This window comes from Acomys minous (assembly GCF_964271855.1).
Source record: "Acomys minous genome assembly, chromosome: 3".
Taxonomy (NCBI): Eukaryota; Metazoa; Chordata; class Mammalia; order Rodentia; family Muridae; genus Acomys; species Acomys minous.
In genome coordinates, this window is record NC_140485.1 from 95,672,267 (window position 1) to 95,697,887 (window position 25,621).

The window sequence follows — 25,621 nt, forward strand, 5'->3', positions numbered from 1 at the left end:
CCATCTCAAAAAACCAAACCAATCAACCAAACAAACAAAGTCTGGCAAAGATACAGAAAAAAAAAATTGAATCATTTTATACATTGTTGGAGGCATAAATTAGCACAGTCCCCGTGGCAAGCATCTGATTTCATGGCTAGTTCCTGGAGAGTTGGTACTGGGTGCTGGGTTTCAGAGCTCCCTTGACGTGGGTGGAACAAAGACAGACAAGCTCACCTGTGGTTTTCCCTGACTTGGGAGGCCCCACGATCATAATCCTCACAGGCATGGTAGCTTTGGGTTTGGGTTGCCGGATATATTTGATTGGGTTCATCATGAATTTTTCTTTAGTTTGTTTACTAGATAAAAAATAAATATACTGACGGTGGATTACAGGGTTAAGTGGGTTCTCTGCGGTTTCAACGGGCTTGATTGTGTCTCCTTCGCTCAGCTGTAATACAATTGAACGCACAAGTTAGATTACATTCGTCAAGCATTTCCTTCAATATATCTGAAAAAATTGTAAAATTTAGAAACAGTCTTTTTTTTTTTTTTTTAAAGATTATTTATTTAGTGTATATGAGTACTCTGTACATCTGAAAGCCAGAAGAGGGCATCAGATCACATTATAGATGGTTGTGAGCCACCATGTGGTTGCAGGGAATTGAACTCAGGACCTGTGGAAGAGCAGCGAGTGCTCTTAACTGCTGAGCCATCTCTCCAGCTCCAATATAGTCTTTCTTACAACAGGAGGAAGAGACACGAGTGGGTGTACACAGAGGAAGTGCCACATGTGAACACTATGAGAAAGAAGGTGGCTGGACAGGGCGAGAGGCCTTGACCACGCCTTGATCTAGACTTCTTACCTTTGGAGCTGTTATGGCAGTACCACACTGAATGTGCCTGGTCTTGGACTTGAGTGGGAGGCCTTTTGACCTACCAGAAGATAAACTGTGCTAGTGACCCTTCCCTGACTGCAGTTTGCTATAGTATCTGAAACAGGTAATACAGGCAGTTCTTCTGGGCCATCTTTTAGGGCAGACAAATTTCTTTCACATTTTTGTACAGATGAAATTCAGCCACATCATTAGCAGCAGCCATGAAATGTAAAACGCCCATGAGAGACAGTCTAAGGTATGCATATGGAATGGGGTGGAGTGGATAATTAATTGATGCTGGGGCTGACGATCTTTTTTTTAATATGGCATGCGCCATCTTGCCTGGCTGCAGCACAGTGGGTATGAAACCGGCTGACACACTGCTTCCCTCCGAGAGTCACAGCAGAATGGTGACTTGGGTCAGTAGCATCATCAGCACTGTCACTCATTCTTAGACTGGAATGGAATTCTTTGCTGGAAATAAATGCTAGGGACACAAAGATATGTAGGTGGGTAGTGTCGGTTCCACGTTACATATTTTCTAGCAGAAGCAAAGATGAAAGTTAGATGCCTCTATTTCAGTCCCCTGAATATTAATATATAGCATTATACAATATTTGTGACTCGTCCAAATGATCATGTCTGCCTAAGCCACCTAAAGCTGTGAAGAGTGGCTGGTAGGTTCCAGCTGGGCTTTCTGACGTTACCTTCACAGGGTCCCAGTAGCCAAATGAGCTCATGTACTTGTAGGTAAAGGCGATCATTTTATGAGCGAGGTGTGATGTCACTGGGTAACACTTTTCAAAAATGCTTGCACGATTTTCCACCAGTGGCTTCAACTTCAAATTCAACACATATTGTACAATATGCATTTTCCTAGCTCCGTTAACCGTAATTATTGGTACCAAAACCTTCTCGAATTCCTCCTGATGAGAGAAATTACAGAGTTTGCTGTGTTTAGTGTTTCTCAGGGACAGCATGGAGACACAGCTGCTGACTATGTAAGCACAAAGAAAAGCATCTTTTAGCTTTGAAAGGGGGCTTCCCGTGGGCACGCTGACCTTGGAGGCACCCATATTCTTGATCTGTAGATTTCATACCTGTGCAGTGAAGGTGACAAAGTGTCTGCTGCTCTAAAATAGTCCTTTGAAATATCACACAAAAATAAGACACTGAACCTAATTACCCCCCTTATACCCCCAGACTGTTCATCTTTCAGTGGTGATAAAGGGAAGGTCATGACCTGTATTACTTGCAGATTATTAGTGTCAGCTTCAAATTTCTCCCCCAGTTCGCTCCTCAGGCGCTCAGTTGCTTCTCCCTCCTGTTCCTCGTCTTCTTCGCTCATCTCTTCCTCATCTTTTGGAAACTCTTCTTCAAGGATGTTTTCGATATCCTCCTCATCGTCAGGCTCATCATCGCTAAATTCTTCATCATCTCTATAAGCACTCTAAGGAGGAAAATGGCTCCTTTACTCTCTAGATAAACTCTGTGCCACATGACACTGTCAACAAATCACTTGGAGATGCAGTAAGAAAGTGATGGCTGACACCCAAAAATGTAATGTCTTTACGACTCTGAGCAAAGGCGCAGTGGCACATGCCTGTAATCCCAGAACTCAGGGAGGTAGAGGGAGGTGGATCTCTGTGAGTTCGAGGCCAGCCTGGTCTACAAAAGGAGTTCAGGACAGCCAAGGCTACACAGAGAAACCCTCTCTTGAAAAAAACCAAAACAACAAAAAAGACCCTGATACTGTGATGGTCCCACAAGCAAAGGGACAAGATACTAAAAGCTATTTATGCCCACAGTTGCCATATTGTATGTTTTTGATAGTCTTTAGAAATAATATTTAATTCAACTCAGAGATGAAAAAATACTACCAGCTGCATTCCTAACTGGAACAAGCTCAGTTTCCTCATCTTTAAAGTAATATTGCACTGGGTGAGTTAATACCTGGAAAGTCATTAGCCTACATAGTGCAAAGAGAGGAATGCCTCCTACATGAACGTGCCTACACACACACACACACACACACACACACACACACACACACAATTGATAGGTGGGAACCTGACTTGCAAAAATGCCTCCATAGGAGCCTGTGGGAGGCAAGCCTGTCATACAGTATTGATCACTGTGGGAGGACCCAGGCCACTATGGGTGGCCCCAGGTATATAAGAAAACAAACTGAGCAACCCAGGATGAGCAAGCCAGTCAGCAGCAGGTCCCCCCAAAGCACGACCCCCCCCAGCTTTGGCACCAGCTCTTGCCTCAGGCTCCTGCCTTGACTTCTTGCTCTGTCTTCCCTGGATGATGAGCTACAAGCTCTAAGGTGAAATTTACATGTATGTGTGAGCGCGTGCGCATGTGCACATGCGTGCCTAAGCATGTATAGTTTCTCTCCCTGTTGATGCTAGAGATTGACCTTAAGGCCTGAGGCTTGCTAGGTAAATTTCGTTGTTGTTGCCGTTCTGGGAATTGAATCGAGGGCCTTGTCCATGTCAACCAAATGCTCCAAGACTGATAGATTTAATGAGTTACTCTTCAGCCACAGTTGTATTTTATTTTGAATATAAATAGGATATTCTCTTTATTCTATGGAATTGCCTTGAAAGCTGGAAATGTGCTTCGATTTCTTTTCATATCAGAGCATACATCTCATTGCTAACAGTATTTTTTTTCATTTTCATTAACTGATTTATTAAAAGACAAGTCATTTTAACACTTTATAAAAATAAAATTAAGAAGCATGAAAACTATTGATATATATTGATGAGCAATATTATATCATCTTAATATTTTATTTTAATTCTAGTTTTAAACAATATGACATGGTCCTTCTTTACCACTCTTGAAAATAAGTAGAAATAAGTTTCTACTTGCTAGTTTGAAGAATTTGTGAGAATTGAGATTAGAACACTTATACATGATCATATGCTTCACTACTGTCAATGTTAAAACCTCAATTCAAAATTGAGCTTATTTCTAGTCTAGTTAAATTGTCTTTACAGATCCTACTTTATGATAAAAGCAACATTTGCCAAAGCTTGTAATACTTGCCATTATTGAACAATCACTAAGACTAAATAATTCAATGATTCATAGTTCATCGATGATCTTACATTTAAAGTACTCAATTAAGCCGGGTGGTGGTGGTGCACATCTTTAATCCCAGCACTCGGGAGGCAGAGGCAGGCGGATCTCTGTGAGTTCAAGGCCAGCCTGGTCTACAAAGTTAGTCCAGGACAGCCAAGGCTACACAGAGAAACCTTGTCTCGAAAAGACAAAAACAAAACAAAAAGTATTCAATCATATGTTACAAATAGCATGTATATTCGTCATTCTAGATATTTACTCTAACATTACTTAAGCATGAGGATAAAGATATAATGAAAATACAAAGATTTATAATTGGACAAAAAGCAGAGAATTGCCAATTGTTAAGTATTCGAACTTAACTGGAATATCTCTTTATACTCCTTTCTATAAGTGCTCCAGAAACATCACGGAAGAAGAGGAGAACATGCCGCACTGGTAATGCATCATAACTAGAGTTGCCTGCACACACATCAGTCCGCATCCCAGCATGTACAGAGGAGGTGTTCCCAAAGCCACAACCCTATCTGAAGAACTTCAGCATGCAGTGGCTGCTGAGGGAGGGAGCGTCAGTTTTCTTCAGCGATGTGTGTGCTGGTAGAGAGTGCCTATGATGCAGCGGATGCCGCTACACCTATGTAAATATGACACCGCTAACTAGACACAGTAGGCCATAGGAGGAGGAAGGGAAGTTGGGAGGACAATGTGTGCGGAGCAATTGTTAAAAAGGAGTTAAGAGACAGTTGGGGTAGAGATCATGCTTGTTAACAGTATTTTAACAACTACATAGTATCTCACACTGTATTATGATCTATTTGGCTCTTTCTCTACTTTTTTTTTTTTAAAGACAGGGTTTCTCTGTGTAGCCTTGGCTGTCCTGGACTCACTTTGTAGACCAGGCTGGCCTCGAACTCACAGCCATCCGCCTGCCTCTACCTCCCGAGTGCTGGGATTAAAGGTGTGCACCACGACGCCCATTGCCTTTCTATATTTTAAAGTGTGGCTTGAAAATCAGTTTAGAAAGCAGCAGGGTGATGCCTGTGATGTTTTGGCTTGCCTCTTCTGCTGATAACTGGGAATGTAGCTAACGTTCCTCCTCTTCGTCTAGTCTTTAGTTTTAGTCTTGTTTCTAGCCTTCATTTTGCAATGGAGTACTTACAATCTTAACTACTACTCCCACATTTGTGTGCTGACTCAGCACTTAGCCACGTGTCCTGATTCTCTGCGATTCAGGAGGCTCTCCAAATCGTTACATGTACGTGTCTTCCCTCTAGCTGTAGCTCACTATTTAGTTTTTCATGTAGAAGCTGACACAGTGCAAAGCAAACACTTTTGAATTGCTTCTGAAAATGAAATCCAATGGACAGGACCTGAGGTTAGTTACTGAGCCTCCATCCATCACAGAGACCCAGTGAACGTAGCTAAATGCAGAGCACAACCCAGTCTCCAGCACTGTTTCTGTCAGGTCAATGCTATTTCTCACCTTGGTCAAAACCCAAGCCCAGTGTTAACCCTCTCTACCTCAACCCGCGTGTTTCTCCCCTCAGTGCCGGCTTCCCAGGTGTTTTTGTGTTGTTTCCTCATTACTGTTGTTTCCTTGTGAGCAGAAGAAACATCACTCACTGAGCCAACTGTCTACTTCCTTAGGAAGAATATAAAAGGCTAGTTTTCAAAGATCTAAAGTGTCGGAAAAGATTTCCATTGTAGCCCTACACTTTATAAACAGATTAAATAAAAATGTGCAGACTTCCAAGTTGAAAATGGTTTGATTTAGGATTTTAGAGACATTGCTTTGTTATCTGTCATCTGAAGGGCCCAGAGTGTCTCCATCCTGCAGGCACGCCCTTTACCCTAGACTCTCCTTGGTTACAGGAGAAGCCGCTAAACCTGCCCATGAAGTGGGGATAAAACAGCTGCCATTGATGGAATAGCCTTGAGCTTCTGCTTCCTTCCTGCTACCGCAAGGGGCCACATCCGGAACAGGCCCTTCACTCCGGGACAGACACATCAACTTACAGAATGACTAAACTTCCTAATTGTCCCCTAACATCTGTTCGTGGTTTGTTTTGCATTAAAAGAAGCCTGCTCTTCCCCTCCAGGGTTGTAGCTTCAGCTCCGGTGTCTGACTGCATCCCTAGCTGGCTGGAAGAGCTTCCCACGGTGAATTCAGTTCCTTACTGATTACTTTTGACTTCCGTGGTCATGTCCTCATTATTTGTGCGACCCCAGACCCAGCACATCAGTATGGTTAGTGAAGTGTTTGAAAAAAAAATTCTGTCCTCATTCCTTCAGAGGAACCTTTTAATTCTTCTTCTTCTTCTTCTTCTTCTTCTTCTTCTTCTTCTTCTTCTTCTTCTTCTTCTTCTTTGTCTTCTTCTTCTTTGTCTTCTTCTTCTTTGTCTTCCTCCTCCTCCCCACCCTCCTCCTCCTCCTCCTCCTCCTTCTTCTTCTTCTTCTTCTTCTTCTTCATCATCATCAGTTTGAGCTCTGGCTAGCGTGTAACTCACTATATTAATCAGGGCCTCAAGTTCACAGAGATCCTCCTGCCTCTACCTCCTAAGTGATGGGATAATGGCACGTCCCACTACACACTTCAAAAGACAAACAGAAACATTAGAAATGGTTGTGGTCATATTTCTTTGCTTGCTATTCTCAGATTGAATACAGATTTGTCTCGTGCACATGTATTTTTGGGTGTTCTGCTTGATATCATATAAGCTCTTCCAGGACAAGCTGCTGCCTTCAAATTCCCTCCGGCATTTCTTAGACATCCCACTCCCATCCCCCCCCCCCCCCCCCCGAGAATGGCCCCATAGATACTTAGCTCTTTCCCAGTTCTTGCAGTTTTGTTCTCTATTAGGGAAACTTGACTCCTGAGTGCTACAGCACATGAGAGGCAAGTCTAGCTGGGAATTGAACCCAGGTCCTTTGGAAGAGGAGCCAGTGCTCTTAACCTCTGAGCCATCTCTCCAACCCCTGCATCCTGCTTTTTAAAATTACAGTTAACTGACTGGTCCTGTGTCTGTGTGTTGTGGGGCACATGTGTGGAGGTTAGAGGACAACTTAGAGGAATTTGTTTTCTTTTTCTGCCAAGCGTATCCTGCCAGGCTCAGCGGCAGTTGCCTTTACCTGCTGGACCATCTCACTAGTCCTAGTGCTTGGTTTTATGGTACAAAGTTCTTCCTGTAATTTTCTGAAATTTTCTGATGAAAATTAGAACCCTTTAGTGTTTAATGACGTTCCCTGGATTGCAGCTTAATTTTTTGACCAGCTATTCTGTTCATTCACAGATTTTTCATTTTTTCTTATCATTTTTCTCAAGAATATAGTGAATATAGTAATTTTTTTTCCAGACAGGGTTTCTCTGTGTAGCCTTCGCTGTCCTGGACTTGCTTTGTAGACCAGGCTGGTCTTGAACTCACAGCAATCCACCTGCCTCTGTCTCCCGAGTACTGGGATTAAAGGTGTGTGCCACCATGCCCGGCTAATATAGTAATCTTACCTTGCTGTTTGTTTATTTAGTTTTGTAAATGGAAGGCTAAATTGATCGATTTAGAGCAACCAGGGCTCTCTGAATGTAAGTGATGTTGTATCGTGTTTGAACTTAAGATGTAAGGATAAGAAAAAGCAGAAAGACTGGGTCTTGCTCAACAGATGGAAGGCACCAATCAACATCCCTGTGGCACTGGCATCTCTAGTCAGTTTGCTTGGTTTTTTTTAAAAAAAGAAATTATCTACATTCTTTCCTTCTAGGGCAGGGAAATGCCATTGGTACACAGGGGCTGGCAGAAATAACCCTAATCAATTTTACTGCAACCTACCCTCTTAGACTTTCTACAGTGCTTCGAATGATAATGGCTCCCACAGACCTCCATGTCAGAAGCCTGGTCCCCAGTTGGTGGAAGAACTATTTAGAAGGCGTGGCCTTGTAGGAGTAGGTCCAGAAGCATATACCACGCCAAAAGTAAAAGAAATAAAACTATGTGTCATTTCACTAGTCCCTGTAAACTCTATGTTAGCTTTTGTAGACTTTTAAAACAAATCCTTTTATTTATTTTTCTCCTGTTGAAATCATGGTGTTCTGCTTTAAAAAGAAAAAAAAAATCATCTTCTTAGATGTCCTCTGAGAGACTCCTCCCAGCGGGGGGTGGGGGTGGGGGTTAGGACAGATGCTGAGACTGGTAGTGACCTCAGGCCTCCTGTTCAGATCTAGCCAATGGACATCTTATTCTCCACGTTTGTGAGGGGAGTGGGGACTGCCTCTGACATGAACTCTGGTGCCCCTGATTTGATCACTTCCCCTTGGCAGGGCAGCCTAGCGGGCACACAGAGAAAGGGGATGCAGGCTATCCTGATGAGACCTGATAGGCTCTGGTCAAAAGGTGGGGGAGGAGCCCCCACACCCCACCCAGTCAGAGGACTAGTGGAGAGGAATAGGATGGAAGAGGGAGAGAGGGTCGGAACCAGGAGATACAAGCAAGGGGGTAACAACTGGGATATGATGTGATGTGAATAGATTATATATATTGTATATGTATATATGTATATATTCATCTACTTACGTCAATTTTCTTTTTTTTCTCTCTCTCTGAAATAAGTTCGGCTCTCCTTTTAGCGATCATATCCTCCTGTTGAAGAAACATTCACAAGTTTACAATAGAAAAATAGAAAAAAATCACTTGCTTTGTATTAATGTACCTTTTCAAGCTGGTGCGCACATGTGATAGAAGGATAGGGCCCTCACTAGGATAACAAGGGACAGTGACTGACCCAGAATGTCCTCCCCTTGCTGGTCTACTCCCCCCCAAGTGATACACAGCCCAATGGGCTTGGTCATTCTATGTATCTTAGAGCTTGTTTGAGGTGGACATTAGATTTCATGCACAGAGATATACTGGGAGGCAATGTGTTGAAAATGTTTGGAAATCTATTTTTCTTACTGGGACATGTCTCTGAAAGCACAGTCGCATCTCTGAAGAAAGCACATGCATGCTGCAGAGGGTGAATGATCGTGCTGTACTCTTTTTGGGGTCCTTCAAACCTAGCACAGGAGATCTGTTCACACATCCTCAGGGGTTTGGTGCTGCTTGGCTCAGCACTCGGAAGGTTGGCTAATTACAGTGTGCCTGCCAGAGGTGGGCACTGCTTTGGGCATTATGATAGCTCTTCTTTCACTTTCTTCTCAAAATACAAATACCAAGTCATGCAATGCCATCTGTTCTAAGGATGAGTTATTAGGGATCCAGAAAGAACTGTACGATATCAGATGTCACCCAGCGTAGGAGACTCCCTGATAAGGAAACACAGAGGCACCTGGTGTGGCTGCTGCATCAAAGGGCTTACACTTACGGCAGCTGAATGATACCGTTAGGAAATGGGTTTGGAACAAGCCTGGGAGTTCAGAGCCTGATGGCGCAGTGTGCTTCAGACAGACATTTAGAAGACTGGTCTGTGAGCAGCTGGAAGGGTGACCTGGAGGCTAATGCAGGAAAGATCACTGGTGGGTCATCGTGAGGGCACCGCTGTGGTGGCGGGTGGGAGCTTTTGCACTATCAGGAGCCTCTGCTTTCTGCCTCTGGCTCTCTTAGCAATGCTGCCTTTTGTAGTGAGAATTGTTTGGTTTCTTTAGCAACACGGAGATGGTGTGGGAAGATGTTTCTTGCTTCAGTCCCTGGTGTGGGATATGGGGCTGCTTCGGATTGACCACAGCAGCTGACGATGATTTGCCTCCTGCTCTAGCAGGGCGTGATTTTTGCCAGCTGCTGATAGGGGACTCGTGGTAAGTGCTAGAGCTCCCCCTGCTGTTGCTGTTGCCTGCTTGCTGGATTACTGGCTGCCAGCTGGAGATGTCCTGATAACAAAGATCAAATTTACCCGAAGGAACTCAATGCCCCCAATCGGCAGGAAAAAGCCTAAGAGTATCAATGCCCCGTTCCCCTCTAACCTTCCTTCTCTCCTACCTAGTGTTGCGGGGGTTGGGAGGGATGGAGTGGTGTAGGGAGGTAGGTAAAAGAACTGGATAATAAAAAGCCAAAAGTCGGGTCTCAGCCTCTGCTGTGCCCTCCGACCTGCTCCTGTGCCTGCTAGAGATAGGCCTGGACATCACTAATCTGGAGAGAGAAGCATTAAAGATGCCGGTGATCAAAAGGCTTCAAATAACCTGGACACTTGGGAGGTGCAGACAGGTGGATCTCTGTGCTCAAGGGCAGCCTGGCCTACACAGGGGGTCTCCAGGCAGCCAGATGCACATGGAGACCCTATCTCAAAAAGATAAAACCAAAAAGCTTCAAATACTTCTTAATCCTTATTAAAGGATAAAATATTTGACGAAATATGCTCTCAACCTCACTGTGGCACTAAAATATGAAAACCCCATTCTCGTGAAGACTGCTTAAAACCCTGAGTAGGTGACAAAGGACCACACCCCAACACATCTGTACTGGATCTATACCCTGATTTTTGTCTTCATGTCTTTGATGAGTTTTTTCCTTTCTGATTTCTTTTGCTGTTTCATCTTCCACTTCTGAAGTTGTGCCGGGAGGAGGCGGTCGAAGATATCTTGATCATCGACTTGAATTATGACAGCAGCATCCGGGAAAAATCCACGCTCCCCTAGAAACTGGGCCTCCTCAGGGAACCTCGGGAAGCCGTCCAGGATAAAGCCTGTGGAGCTGGGTGGAAATGTTCACAATCCACTTAAAGCATCACTGATATTTTAGATAAGCCACACCCAAAAGACAAGCCCCACGTGTTTCTCTCAGGTTACGGATCGTCTATCTATCATCTGCCTGTCTACCTGACTACCGATTTGTATATGGCATCTATGACATGAGGGAAGGAAGCAGTGGGCGTGTGTGTGTGTGGGCTAACAGGGAAGGTGATGTGGTGCTAAAAGGAGCAAGGGACAGTTAATTATATACGTGTATGGAAATGCCATATGACCACGTTATTTTCTATGATAACTTAAAAAACCAAATAAGAAAAATGTTGTATTACAGATATATTCATACTATATGTTGATATAGAGGACACGAAGTGCTTATGCACACAGATAGGCACTGGGGAAGTCAGCAAAGGCATCCTTCAGAGAGAGAGAGAGAGAGAGAGAGAGAGAGAGAGAGAGAGAGAGAGAGAGAGAGAGAGAGAGAGAACACACACAGAGAGGGGGATGAACCTGCCTTCCTCCTGGAAAGCCAGGAATGGATGGAGTTTGCAACCTGGTGATCTTTCTGCTGTCTGATGATCCAGGCTCTGCCTGCATCTTCCAGAATTTATGTTTTACTTATCCCAGACCCTTCACTATACTTAAATATGGCAAAGATAAGTGAGCTGATGTCAGACTCTTGAAGTCTTGGCCCAGCACCAGTACCTAAGAATCGGGCTGAACCGAGTTTCATTCTTGTCTCTTCATGGATAATGTTCCCTGCCTGCTGTAAAGCCTCCAGAGACCCTCCACAAAGTAACACAGTATCTCTGCGTATATACACGTAAATACATATATAAAAAGGTGTGTGTGTGTGTGTGTGTGTGTGTGTGTGTGTGTGTGTGTGTGTATGTGTGTATGAATGAGCTGGTTAAATCTTTTTCACTTACCAGCCCCTTATTATCTGAGAAGCTTGTTTTGTTTTTCTTGTTGTTGTTTTGAGACCAGGTCTCACTATGTAATCCTGGCTGGCCTGGAACTTGCTATGTAGACCAGGGTGGCCTCTGCCTCCGCTTCCTAGTGCAGGGGTTAAAGGCGTGCACTAACTACTGTGTCAGGCCTGGATATACATGTATGTAAAATAGCAACACAAATCAAACTTTGGCAATGTGTAATTTTACCACTTGTTAAAGGTTTATGTGCTTGCTTGTTTTCATGTAAAAAGGCAAGTGGATCTCTGTGACTTCGAGGCTAGCCTGGTCTATACAGCAAGTTTTAGGTCAGTTAGAGCTGCACAGTGAGGTGCCATCTCAACAAACAAACAAGAAAGCAACAAGAAAGCACAAAGAATTAAATCTTGGCTGAGTATTTGATACCGCAGGCTATATTTCATCTTCAATGTTCCTCAGAAATATAGCTGTCAGTGCCGAAAATGCCACTGCGTATAAATATGTAATGCAACATGACAGCACTATGCTTAGGGCCATTTCAATAACTATTGGCAAACTCTGTCCCCATCCTAAGTCGAAACTCATCTAATGATATTTTATAAACGTCAACTCGAACAGCAAATTTTAAAATGAACTATTCCCACGGTGCAATCAAATGTACACTGATCTGATGCCGTCACGCTGAAGAATGAGTGTAGGGGGCTATGAAGCCTTCGCTCTCTGTTAAACGGCTATGCTTGCGAAGAGCAGAAGACTTTGTATGTGGCAAACCCGCTGTGGCTCACGGCATGCAGTAGTCTGACTGTGAGCTGAGGCAGTTCAGGGAATGGCGTCCATGGTCTGAAGGCATGTGCACTGCAAAGTGTGCGTGCTGTCTTCTCAGAACCAAGTCTGCGGGGAAGTCCTGAGTGAAGCTTTCACGCTGTGGAAAGGCTGTCTTTGTATACGCAAATGCTGACTTCTGTACTAGCAGAGATGCAGACAGGACTTTGGTACTCTTAAACGTCACTTGTCTCAATGTTTTGTAAACATTGTTCTCTATCGCCTTCTAATTGGTTGAATAAAGAGCTGAACGGCCTATAGCAAAGGCAGGAGAGAATGGGCAGGACTTCCGGAGAGAGGAACTCTGGGAAAGAAAGAGGTACAAAAGGATTCGCCTAAGAGACGTGGAGGAGGAAGTCAGACGTGTAAGAATGAAGAAGAGGTATTGAGCCACCTGGCAGAGAGTAGATTCATATAAATGGGTTATAAGAGCTAGTTGGGAACTAGGCTAAGGCCTAAAGCTATTATAAGTAAATATAAGTTTCTGTGTCATTGTTCAGAGCTTGGGTGGACATCGAATGATAGAAAGTCTGTACAGCTTAAATCGACCGAAATGCCACATTCAGTGTGTTTTATTTCTGAATTAAGTTTTGATTTTTGTGTATTACATTTTTTAAACTTTTGCCTTTAATTTTTTTTTTTTTTGTGATTCCTACTCTGGAATTTTTATATCCTATCCCATTTGGAGTCATAACTCAAGAGTTCAGGAAGTGGGAGCATACATGATTTCATTTTCTTTCAAAATGTATAAAATTGGATTAAAATAATATTTGTGCTGGTAATATAAAATTTTAGTTAGCTGGCTGATACTTATTAATTGGAAGTTTACTCAAAGACAAGGTTTTCTGCTTGGGAGAAGTACCACTTGCTAAGGAATAAGTGTTTAAAAGAACCCACTCAACTCGGTCCCCACAATGCTTCCGAGGAGGCTTTTCACACCCTCCTCCAGCGTCTCCTTGGAGTTATTATTATAAATACTATTTCAGATGGTTGTGATCTGCTGTGCTGCTGATGGGAATCGATTCTGCGTCCTGGTGCTCTTAGTTGTTGGGCCACTGCTCCAGACATGTCTACTTTTTAATTTAAAAATGTCATCTCTTGTCTTTGATTCCTTTCCTTTTTTTAAGTGTAGCTATCTTGATTGGTGTGATGTGAGGAGCTAAGTTAATGAAAAGCAGCTCACAGCTACAAAGTGGGTCACTTGTCTAAGCCCTGCACAGCTATTGATCTAATTTAGGGAGTAAGAACATTTTAAAAAGCTTGATGACTCAATCCCAGTTCTTTATGTCAGACAAGCTATAGATCCAGGTGTGCCCAGAGGCTATAGGTCCAGGTGTGCCCAGAGGCTATAGGTCCAGGTGTACCCAAAGGCTATAGGTCCAGGTGTGCCTAGAGGCTATAGGTCCAGGTGTGCCCAGAGGCTATAGGTCCAGGTGTGCCCAGAGGCTATAGGTCCAGGTGTGCCCAGAGGCTATAGGTTCAGGTGTGCCCAGAGGCTATAGGTCCAGGTGTGCCCAGAGGCTATAGGTCCAGGTGTGCCCAGAGGCTGAGAGGAGCATGGAAATATTTAAGTTTTCTGTATTTCAGTTTTCTTTTTTTTCAAACTGAGATAATGCACATTTCTATCCCATTCTATACCTCTCTATTTAATATGATTAAATAGTAAAAATATCCAATACAGCTAAAAGAAGTTACCGTGATAAGATGATCAATTTTACACTATGGATTAAGTAAGTTGACTTAATAAACGACAGTTGACAGTACTTCCTTGCTGCAGCAACTAGCTAATGGGTTTGTGCTGCAGTCAATAATATAAGTATTGTTGCATACTTTTTTGGGTAGACATTAAGGCAGAAGGCCCCACTTAGGAAAATGAGGAAAGTTTTCAGCTCCAGTGACTCCAAGATGTGTCCTGTGTTAGCACCGTTGCAGGCATTTGCTAATGGGCTAAGTGTGGACAGCTACACAGCAGTCCTAACTGTGCTCATTACAAGGATTCAGGGGAAAGAGTCCAGCGTACCAGGAGGGTATGTGGGCTTAGGACACTGTTCTCAACCATAGCCAATCACTACAGTCTCCTGGAGACCCTAAATGGCACTGGTGCCTGGATTCTGGTCTCAAACCTCAGGAGGTTCTGATTTAACTGCCTGGGGGTGGGTCTCTGGCACTGGTATTTTTCAGAAACATGGCTGTTTTAATGTGCAGCTTACATGGATGATAAGAGTACATTCTCAAGTACATATTGGACTATAGTTTTTACCATCAAGGAGAAAGGAAATAGGATGAATGAGAAACATAAACCCTTGTGTATGGAGGCACCGTATTGGTTCTTTAAGCCACCACTCAGAGAGCATGGGGTCCAGAATTTCCGTAGGCAGGGCCTCGTTCTCCATGAGACTCAGCTTGATTGCTTCTTCCTCTTCTGTGAATGTCACCTTTGGAAGCTACAGGCAAAAGTTAGAAAATAAGAGGCGTCTTAAGCTCCACATTGGTGAGCAGTGCTGTTTTACAACACTGACTCGACTGAGGCCTAGGCTTTTCTCTGAGGTAGCTTTTGATAGCAACCATTGTAAAATTCCAGTTCTGTGCTCTGATATATAATATATTAATCATATATAATGTGATTAAATACAAATAGCATCTAAGAGGAGTCATCATGATAACATGCTTGATTTTACATGTGCCATTAGGGTTGTTTTTTACATAATTTTCTTTCTTTCTTTTTTTTCCCCCCAAAAACCTGCTTGACTCACTCACACATCGGTAAAGCTTAACTGATTTTTGCCATCTATCCTATACAGTAAGATCGCCTTAAGCCAGATCGTATTTAGATGCTGGTCAACCAGACCCTCATCTGAAGCACATTCCAGAAGGAGCTTATAACATCACAGCAACAAAGAGAAAATATTGCAATGGTGAACTCAAGTCGCCCCTCTCTGAAGATGACCCTCAAACAGATAATAAAAAACATGCCAGTTATTTTTGGAATGGAGCTATTTTTTTTTCTGAGACAGGGTTTCTTTGTGTAGCCTTGGCTGTCCTGGACTCACTTTGTAGACCAGACTGGCCTCAAACTCACAGAGATCCACCTGCCTCTGCCTCCCAAGTGCTGGGATTAAAGGCGTGTACCTGCCTGGAATGGAGCTATTTTTTTAAAAAAAAGATTTATTTATTTATTTATGAATGTTTTGCCTGCACACGTAGGGTCTTGTACAATGTGTGTGTGCCTGGCACCCACTGAGGCTGGAAGATGGCATTGGATTGCCTAAGACTGGAGTTACAGATGGTTGTGAGCCACCATGGAGATGCTGAGATTTGGACCTGGGTCCTCTGCAGAAGCAACAAATGCTCCGAACTGCTGAGCCATTCTCTAGGTTCTGGAAAAGAATCATTTTTGTTGAGCACATCCACCATCAGTAACTCTGAAAACACCTGCCACAGTGGCACACACCCAGCACTTGGGAGGCAGAGGGAGGCAAATCTCTGTGAGTTCGAGGCCAGTCTGGTCTATCAAAGCAAATTCCGGGACAGCCAGGACTACACAGTGAAAAAACAATGATTCTGAAAATGAGTATAGTTCTGATAGACTTCTGCCTGCCAGGAAACAGGGTGGGCGTCTCATCTAAAGGAAACCCCTTCATCACCTCCTGAGACATCAGGCGACTTAGGAAACAGAAAAGCAACAGCAACATCAGCAGCAGCTGACCATCCACAGAAAAGCAGAAAGTATTTTGCTACATTAAAAAGAAATCCAGGCCCCTATTTGGAAACCTGGGTCAGTTTTCCTTACGATTGTTGAGTACCATTTTTCCCCTGACTACACAGCACAAAGTGCACTCATTTAAACTGTGTCTGAGGGTGTGTCGTTACCTATGGGGATGCTCTGTGTCACTGGGTGTGTCGTTACCTATGGGGATGCTCTGTGTCACTGGGTGTGTCGTTACCTATGGGGATGCTCTGTATCACTGTCCAGGCTCCTCAGAGTTTCTGTTATGTATAACTGTGTCTGGGTCTATTTGTAGGCCTCATTTGAGAGGAAAATAGCCTCATTTGATCAGAAATGATTAAAAAAAACACAATCCAGAACTTTGTTTTCAAAACCCTAGATAAAAAACATTTAATATATATATATATATATATATATGGTTTTCTTTAGGTCTCATTAGGCTTCACCAGAGAGCAAAACTTTTAAATCTTCATTGGCAACAGGGTACTTAAAAATAATATTTAGCCAGGTGTGGTGGTGCAGGCTTTTAATCCCAGCACTCCGGAGGCAGAGGCAGGCAGATTACTGTGAGTTCAAGGCTAGCCTGGTCTACAAAGTGAGTCCAGGACAGCTAAGACTACACAGAAAAACCTTGTCTCAAAAAACCAAAAGGAACCACCACCACCACCACCACCACCACCAACAACAACAAAATCCCCCAAAAAACTATTTGACAGTAAAAAAGAAAGCATGATAGTTGGAAATCTCAGGGTCACCAGCCAAAACGCCCCAAAGAAATGCTACACACCTGTTCAGTGAGGGGACATTTTCTGACTTTTGTCAGAATTGCACAAGACTCCATATTTCATATGCTCAGTGAGAAGTGAATTTATATTTCACATAGGAGAGGGAGGCTTTTATGGTGACTTTCCCTCCTCAGGACTCTGGTCTGATCTCTCTTTGATTGTATACCACGCACACAGATGCTGCTTTCCAGAAAGTGTGTCGGCTTCTCGCTTGACCTCACAGGCTAATGACAAGGAGGGCTGAGCCTGGAATCCTTGCTGTCACTTTGTGCCACTCACCTTACACGTGACATGCTCCTCATGAAGGATTTACCTACAGATGTGATACTTAACCCACTCCATTCCCATGAAATCACACAAAAATATGGGAGGCATCTTAGTCTCAGCTTTTCACAATTTCTCGTATAGTCTAGAACGTCTGAATGTCATGGCCTAAATCTGCGATGGTCACCTTGGATTCGGGGCACAGACTGCCACCAGCTGATAGGGCCTATTCACATCGCGCATGCACCCGGGCCAGTGTAGCCGTCTCTAGCTTGTCCTATCAAACAATAAAGATTCTTGGGACTGTCTTGCTGAAACAAAGCTGAGAATGGTCACCCAGACTACACTTTGACCAGGACTGCTTAAACACAGTGTGCCAATACCCCAGAGATGAACTTGGGGGAGGCAGAGGGGTCACTGGATGCCCCTTTCTGTTCACACCCACTGAATCTCTTTTATCTGTTTTCAGGTAAAACGCTAGCTGGCGTCCTGGGACGGTGACTGCTTCTAACCTGCCGTGGCTGCTGCAGCTTGGGCTCTGGCTTGAAACCAACTTCTGCAGCAAACACAGCGGTCCTCAGAGGCATCACCACGGTTACCATTAAACCTGAAAATGGTGAGGGGAAAGACCAACTGGACGCTTGTCCATTTAAAGTGAACGTCATTTAACACTGGCCACAAAGGTAGACACTGGGCAGGTCCATACCCAGGATTCCTAGAGAACGGCAGTGAATTGGTACTTCCTGCCTTTGTCCAATGGGGGCACGCATACATTCTGACTTCATACTTCCTGCCTGCATTCCTCCCGCCTCTCTGTGATCAAGCATTTTCTGTGCCCTTGAGGTGAAAACACGTGACTTGTTATCTGACGGAAAGAACAGCCTCCAGCATTCCAGGAAGTTATCTGTCCTCAGGCAAGTGGGGCTTCCGGGTTAACGTTAGCTTTTACGTTACCTGCTTCTTTGTACTTTCTTCTTCAATCTTCACGTTCGCCTGAGCTGCAAGCTCTTCAAGTTCTTGCTTTGATGCTTGCTCCTCCTCGGAATCGTCCTCAAACTCGGGGCCAAATTTCCTTTCAGCCTTGAGCTGTAATTTTTCTTGGAGAAATTCATCAAATTGAATGTGGAAAATGCCAAAGTTTTCTGCCAGCTTTCTTGCACATGAAGTTTTGCCGGAGCCATGAGCACCCAGAAGACATATCCTTAAGGGAGGAGCCTGTCCCAGAGGGTAAAAAGAAGCCCTGTGTAATTAGCCTGGTGGTACTCAAACTTGTAATGGCAGAGCTGCACTTGGAGACCTTGTCTCAAACAAAACAAAACAACCTCTTCTCCCCACCAAAAACCCAAAACATAAACAAAAAACAAAAACAAAGAAAGGAAGGAAGAAAGAAAGGAGAAAAAGAGTGATTTTTAAATTTTATTTTATGTGTGTGACTGCTTTACCTGCATGTATACATGTGCACCACATGAGTGCCTGGTGCCCAAGGAGGTTAGAAGAGGAGGGTAATGTATGCCCTGGATTTGGGGTTATAGACAGCTGTGAGTTACCATGTGCGTGCTGAGACTTGAACCCAGATTCTCTGAGAGAGCAGCAAGTATTATTAACTGGATGAACCATCTCTCTAGCCCCAGGAATATGTATGTATGTATGTATTTTTATATTTAAATATATATATAAATAAATATATATATATATATATATATATATATATATATATATATATATATATATATAAAGAGTCTATTTTTAGGCGTGTGAGTGTGTGGAAGTGTGGGTCCCCGAAGAGCTCAGTAGGGGGGGCTGGATCCCCTGCAGCTGGAGTTACGGGTGCTTGTGAGACAGTCAACAGGCGGGCCACACTCAGGTTCTCTGCCAGAGCAGTATTGTTATTAGCTGCTTGAGCCACCTGTCCGGCCTGCCACACATGGGACTTTTTCCTTTACAAATTCAATTATATTCAGGCATCAGACTATCAAGGAACACAGTTCATTGCCCCCAAATGGCTTTTGGGGGGAAAATGATGTGCTCACTAGCAATCTAGCTGTACAGACTGCCAAGTACGTTGGAGCCGTCGGATAGGAGGGACAGGGCCATGAAACAAGGTCATGTGATCTAAATAAGTGTTGATTCTGCCACGGCACACTTCTTAATGCTTCGGGGTTAGCACCTGGAGTGCCAGCTCTGGACCTCTGATTGACTTACGTCAACTGATGTGTCATTGGAGAGAAACAACGGGAAAGCAGAATGCTGGATGGTGACAGAACAACGAAGATGTGCCGACTTCACTTCCTGGAAGTAGGGCCCCCCTGGCACCGAGACGGGGTTCAGACGGCTGGTCAGCCATGTTCCTTGCGTACCCAAGGCATTTTATGTTTCACAGGAGAGCTGAGAAATTACCTTTAGAGTTTCTGGGTCCTGTCTGGGTGGATTTGTGGAAAACAACGTGATAGGGCTAACTGTGGCACATGTCTTTAATTTCATCACTTGGGAGGCAGAGGCAGGGGGATGTGTGTGGGATGCGGCCAGCTTGATCTGTGTGGTGAACTCCAGGGCAGCCAGAGCAGGCAAAGAAGAGGTGATAATGACTTTAGGGATAGGGACCTTGGTGGATCCCACATGGCAGCAGGAGGGAGATAACTCCCGGGAGTTGTCTTCTGAACTCCACATGTGTGCTGTGGCATGTGCATGTTTGCACACACACACACACACACACACACACACACACAAAATCAGCAAATAAATAGAAAAGTTAAAAAAACCTAATTGTACAAATATATAACTATATCACACCTTGGTCCAATTATCTCATCACAAAGAATTATAGTAATGAAAGAATTAAAAAGAAGTAAGAATTATATGTTCATAAATTACTTATTATCACCTCATATTTACAATAGAAAATAATTTTATGACTAGTGTCTTATCAGTGAACTAGATGTCAAAGTCGTTGAGCATTAGGAGACTTACGTAGGGATACATACGTTTTCTCTAAGTGAAAAAGCATATTTTAAGATATTATATGTACACATATTACATGTTGACCGTAAGTGGTTACAGATGGTTTTGAGTTGCTGTGTGGTTTCTGGGAACTGAACTAGGGTCCTCTGAGAGAATGCTTTTAACTCCAGAGCCATTTTACTTGTCCCCATTTGCGACTTTAAATATCAGGCAGAAAAGACACAGATTAAGTGCTGGTTTGACATCGGCAATATTATAGAAGTTAAAACAGATGATTTTCTATATCACACTGCTAAAAGCTGTTTATTCTTAAGCCCAGATACCACTGTTATGTTTTTTGTTTGTTTGCTGTTGGCTTTTAATGGGATTGGGGATTTCACTGCGAAGCACACATATGGGGAACCCTCGAAACAGTCACTGGCACAGGAACACTGTTTTCAGGTGGGGAACCCTGGAAACAGTCACTGGCACAGGAACACTGTTTTCAGGTGGGGAACCCTGGAAACAGTCACTGGCACAGGAACACTGTTTTCAGGTGGGGAACCCTGGAAACAGTCGCTGGCACAGGAACACTGTTTTCACCTTTAATGGTTCATCTCGTGCCAGGTAGTCCTCAGGGTGCTCCAGAAACTTCTCCTTAGCCTCAGCATTTGAGAAGTAGTATATCTTCTCTCGGTATTTCACAACCTCATCCGTGTTGCCCGGTTGGAGAATAAAGTTTTCTTTGAGAACCACGGGGCAAAAGTGTTTTGTATCTCCCAAGTGCCTCCTTTTTTCTTTGATTTTTTCTTCGCCCTAGAAATAGCGTTCGACAGTGAAAATCCTATGCGCACCCACCCCCTTCAGACTCTTTTTTCCTAAAAAGCTCTGCATATACAAAAGACAGGCATACATTTAAGCACAGACACAGAAGTTTTGAAACCAGAAACCTTGCAAATTGGTCCACATCATGCTTATGGACCATGCTTAAGGAGGAGCCGCAACACTTTTCTGTACAGCTGCAAAACTTGACACTAATCAGCCTGGGTGTTGTTGTCTGTTCCCTGCTTAGTACCTTATGAAAACGAGCAGCTGTTGCTTCCTGTAGTTTTAGATCGCATTTTAAATTGCGGGAGCAACACCTCGCTCCTTCGCAGCCAACCGCTGCCGAACACGTGGTGGGTGTTCAGGTAGGCGGCTGGGAAAGAGCAGTGTTCCTGACAAACTCTGCGGTTTCAAGAACCTGTGACGTCACCTCTGGGTTTCAGGGTCATAACCATGTGGCTTTAAGCCAAACAAGGTGACAGCTCAAAGAGTGGATCAGATCAAGAGGAAATGCAGAGGTGAGGGTAGGGGTGGGGGTGAGGGGGGTATTCAGCTTTTTAAAGTTGTGCTAGCTACTGCTCATGGTTTTTTTTTATCAAGCTGAGAAAGTTCCTTTTGGTTTATTTGATATAATATTTTAAATGTATTTTTTTTGAGAACTTCAGATATGCATATGATGATGTATTTCAGTAATTTTGCCCCTGAGTTCCTCCCCTCAAACTGTACTAATCTCTCTTCCAACTTGCTTTTTTTTTTAAATGACCCACTGATTCCAATTAACACTATGCATGCACACGTGAGTGTCGGACCACCCACAGGAGCATGGTCAACCTACTGGGGAACCCCACCCTTAAAAACCCGGCTCTCCCTCTCAAGTGGCCACCAGCTGTCAGTAACTCCTCGGTTAAGGGGTCATATGCCCTTCTGTACGAATTAATTATTTAAGGCTATTTGTAAGTATACACCCTTTAGTTTTCTAGAATCAGTAATAGACAATGGATTTTTGCCAAATGTTGCTTCTCTATCAATTGAGACAGTCCCTTGGACTTTACTTTCCGCCTGTCAGTCAGGAGGATGAGTTACACTGAGTGTTGTCCCAAGGCTAAATCAAGACTTTCTGGGACAAAGTCTGCATGGCTGTGGTGTATTATCATTTCGTTACATTTTTGATATTCAGTTAAACTTTTCTTAAGTGTTTCTATATCAGTGTTCATGAGAGGTTATCTGTTATTCTTCGCTTTGGTGTATTTGGATTTGGGTAACAGAGAGACACCGATCTCACGGGTGTTGGAAAATTTCCCCTCCTCTTAGTTTCCTGGAATAGTTCAAGTAGAGTCAGTTTTATTTCTTCCTTAAACGTTTCACAACATTTACCAGGGATGCTATCTGTATTTCGTTTCTTTCAGCTTCTGCGTGTCTGAAAAACTCTTTAATTTGCCTTCAGTGTTAAAGATAAAGTGTTACTAGGTGTGCTGTTCTAAGTCTTCAGCATTTGCAAGCTGTTGCCCCACCCCCTTTCGGCTTGCACTGATTCCCAAGGGAAACAGGTCATCACCCCAATCACTGTTCTTATGAATGTGGCACACCTTGCTTTTCTGCCTCCCCTAAGAAGTTATTTGTAGCTTGAATATGGCATACTTGGTGCTGCTTCTGTCATGTGTTTTGAATGTGGGATTCACTGACCTTGAATCTGAAGGTGTGTAGGTTTGCATATGTATGGCCCCCATAGACCGGTGTCTTGAATGCTTGGCCCATAGGGAGTACCACTGTTAGGAGGTGTGGCCTTGTTGGAGAAAGTGTGTCACTGTCGGGGCGGGCTTTGAGATCTCCAATGTTCCTGACATCAGTGTGGCACCCGGTCTCCTTCTGCTGCCTGTGGGTCAATGCTCGGCGTCTCCAGCACCATATCTGCCTGGATGCTGCTATAATTCCCACCCTGATCAAAGTGGACTAAACCTCTGAAAGTGTAAGCCAGCTCCAACTAAATGTTTTCCTTTATAAGAGTTGCTGTGGTCATGGTGTCTTTTCATAGTAATGGAACCCTAACTAAGACCTCTAAGGGTTTGTAAACTGAAAAAATAATACAGCTATTGTTTCTTCAAATTATCTCTCAACACATATTCTGAGGGTTCCGGTTATATGTATACAGTATATGCTCTTTGAAGCCTCCCACAGGTCCTCAAGCGTCCTTCTCATCCTTTTTCTTGGTTCTTTGTTTCGTGTTAGATACTTTCCATTTCTTCAAGTTCCCTCCCCTGCGGAGCCTAGAGTATCACTGTTTCAGTCAGTGCATATCTCACGCCATGTTTTCTGTTTGCTAGAACATCCTGCTCAGTTAGTGTGTCCATCGCAGCCTCTTTAGTTCTGCCTACTGTTTCGAATTTACAAGGCAGTGAGTGATAACAGCCACTTTAGTGTCCTTATCAGGCAGTGCTAATGTGTTTGTCAGTTTTAGAAAAGTTTGAGTTGGTGATTTTTTTTCTTTTCATTGCGAAATATATATATATATATATATATATATATATATATATATATATATATATATATATATTTTTTTTTTTTTTAGCAGATACGGCAATCCTTGAGTGGATGGCAAAGTTTATGTGGTTAAACCATCATTACTTTTGCGTTTGCTCTTGGACACAGTTGAGTTGCCTGGCAGCAGTTTAATGCTTTCGCCTCTGGCTGTTATGGTAGTTGGTGTAAAGCACATTTATTTCAGACCTAGGGTAGTTATGCCCCATCTCTGAAGCTAGGCTGTTGCTAGTATTTTACCCAGTGTTTTGTGATTGTGAGATTTTTATGCTGGAGTGTTAAAGAAGACCAGATAGAAAAACACATGTTTCCAATATGATGGAAAGCGTAAGAATTGCCTGCAGATACGTGGAAGGATGCCTCCACTGCAGACCAGAGGGCACACAGAAGAGTAACACAAAACACTGCAGCAAAACTTAGATGAGCAGGCCAAATCCCACACCCTTTGGCCATGTTCACATCAGTTACTAATGATAAAGTACTGACAGAATCTACTGTTTATTTTATTTTATTTTATTTTTGGCTACATACCTATTCCTATATCTTTGCATTTAAACTGGGCAATAGTAAGTTATTTACACGTCCATATTTTTTTTAACTTAGTAAATTATATTTTTATTTGTAAGAGCTCATATTTAAAGAACAACTTTCTGTTTTACTGTTGACATATGCCACTCTGGGTATTGTCAGACTATGATTCTGGTGCCAGTGATGTAGACTGGTGCCTGACTATGGGTTGATCTTCTTGAGCATCGCATGTTATTACCATGTGAACAGCCTTCCAGACACTCCAAGGTACCTATTTACAGTCTGTACCTACTTACAGTAACCGTATAAAATATTCATAATCTTAATAGTCACATTTTTTTCTGTAGAAAAAGAAAGTTAAAAAGACCTCCCTTCTGCGTTTCCCCCCCCCCCCCACCTCCACCCCCACATTAAAGAGCCCTGGCATTGTAAAGGGTCAAGGGGAGCTGGGGCAAAGGAGGAATTTTTCTTGCATAAAGTTGAGGGTGGGGTGGGGATCCAGCTTAGCGGCTGAGCACTTGCCCAGCATGCATAAGGCTCAATCCCCAGTATGACAAGAAGTAATATCTACAGGGAGAAAAAAGCTGAACACAGCCTATTTGTTCATTTGGTGGGGGCATCCCAAAGTGAGGATGGCTACTATGGACACACAAGTCTCAGTACGCACTGCCCAGGAGGGGTTCACACAGCCATACCTCTTCTTCTTCCTCTTCCTCTTCCTCCTGCTCCTCATCAACTTCCGTTTCAGCCTGATAGTCTTCAGCTTCTTCCTCATAATCTTCCGCAATTAATTCCCATGCTGCATACTGAAAAGGTTCTGTTTGTTTTTTAAAGGGAAATATTTTAAAAACAAAAGTTATTAGTATAATAGTCAAAGGTTAGGGAAATTAATTATTATTATTGATCTCTCAGTTTTGATATGGGCACAGGCGGCCTATACAAGTTCTTTCTGTGACATCCACAGGCCAGCGGTGGCGTGCCCATGGCTGCTTTGATTGGACAGACTATGCATTATTTACAATAGTTTAAGTTTTTGTCTTTTTCATTTTTTGTTTTTTTGAGACAGGGTTTCTCTGTGTAGCTTTGGCTGTCCTGGACTCGCTTTGTAGACCAGGCTGGCCTCGAACTCACAGGGATCCACCTGCCAAGTGCTGGGATTAAAGGCATGCGTCACCACACCCGGCTAAGTTTTTGTCTGTTATGTTCAGATGACCCGACTTTTCACTTAAGAAGCCATCAGAGCGGGCTTAAGAGTGCTCATATGTTTTCACTGCTCGTGCCCGCTCTCTACTGTGAACCTTAGGATCTCAGCCTTACTCTCCATGGTTTCAACTACTTTTTGAAGCAGATCCTTTGGTGTTTTTTGGTAAATATCCAGTGTTAATATCTGAATCAAACTGTCCACGATCGTCTGCTCCAAAATTTTCCACGCGGCAGTGTAATTATTTAGCTCTTCTTTCAGTGGTTCCATCTCGGGAACGTTGGGGTAAGCGTCTTTTGGAAAATCCGGTATCACAACTTTCAAACAGAAGTTAAGAGGGAGAAAAAAAGAAGCTTTGAAAAGCACATCTCTAGTCAGACCATCAAAAGAATCTACGTTTTATCATGACTTTTTAACCATTCAAGGAGAAAACAGTATTCTGAACACTAAT

General features: G+C 43.3%; 1 protein-coding gene across 2 annotated transcripts in view; it reads right to left on the minus strand.

Moving 5' to 3' along the window:
- Positions 1 to 25,621, minus strand: part of AK9 (adenylate kinase 9) — a 125,556-nt gene that overhangs the window by 19,764 nt on the left and 80,171 nt on the right. The window contains exons 22-31 of one of the 2 annotated variants that reach the window (XM_084775101.1): positions 25,287 to 25,487; positions 24,665 to 24,786; positions 20,685 to 20,897; positions 18,099 to 18,359; positions 14,688 to 14,812; positions 10,405 to 10,624; positions 8,516 to 8,581; positions 2,101 to 2,307; positions 1,565 to 1,783; positions 217 to 430 (exon numbers count right to left, since the gene is read on the minus strand). In XM_084775101.1, coding sequence (XP_084631227.1) covers positions 217 to 430; positions 1,565 to 1,783; positions 2,101 to 2,307; positions 8,516 to 8,581; positions 10,405 to 10,624; positions 14,688 to 14,812; positions 18,099 to 18,359; positions 20,685 to 20,897; positions 24,665 to 24,786; positions 25,287 to 25,487 — 1,848 coding nt within the window. Of the gene's footprint in view, positions 1 to 216; positions 431 to 1,564; positions 1,784 to 2,100; positions 2,308 to 8,515; positions 8,582 to 10,404; positions 10,625 to 14,687; positions 14,813 to 17,885; positions 17,982 to 18,098; positions 18,360 to 20,684; positions 20,898 to 24,664; positions 24,787 to 25,286; positions 25,488 to 25,621 lie in introns of those variants that run through there. The other variant, XM_084775100.1, reaches the window with a different exon arrangement.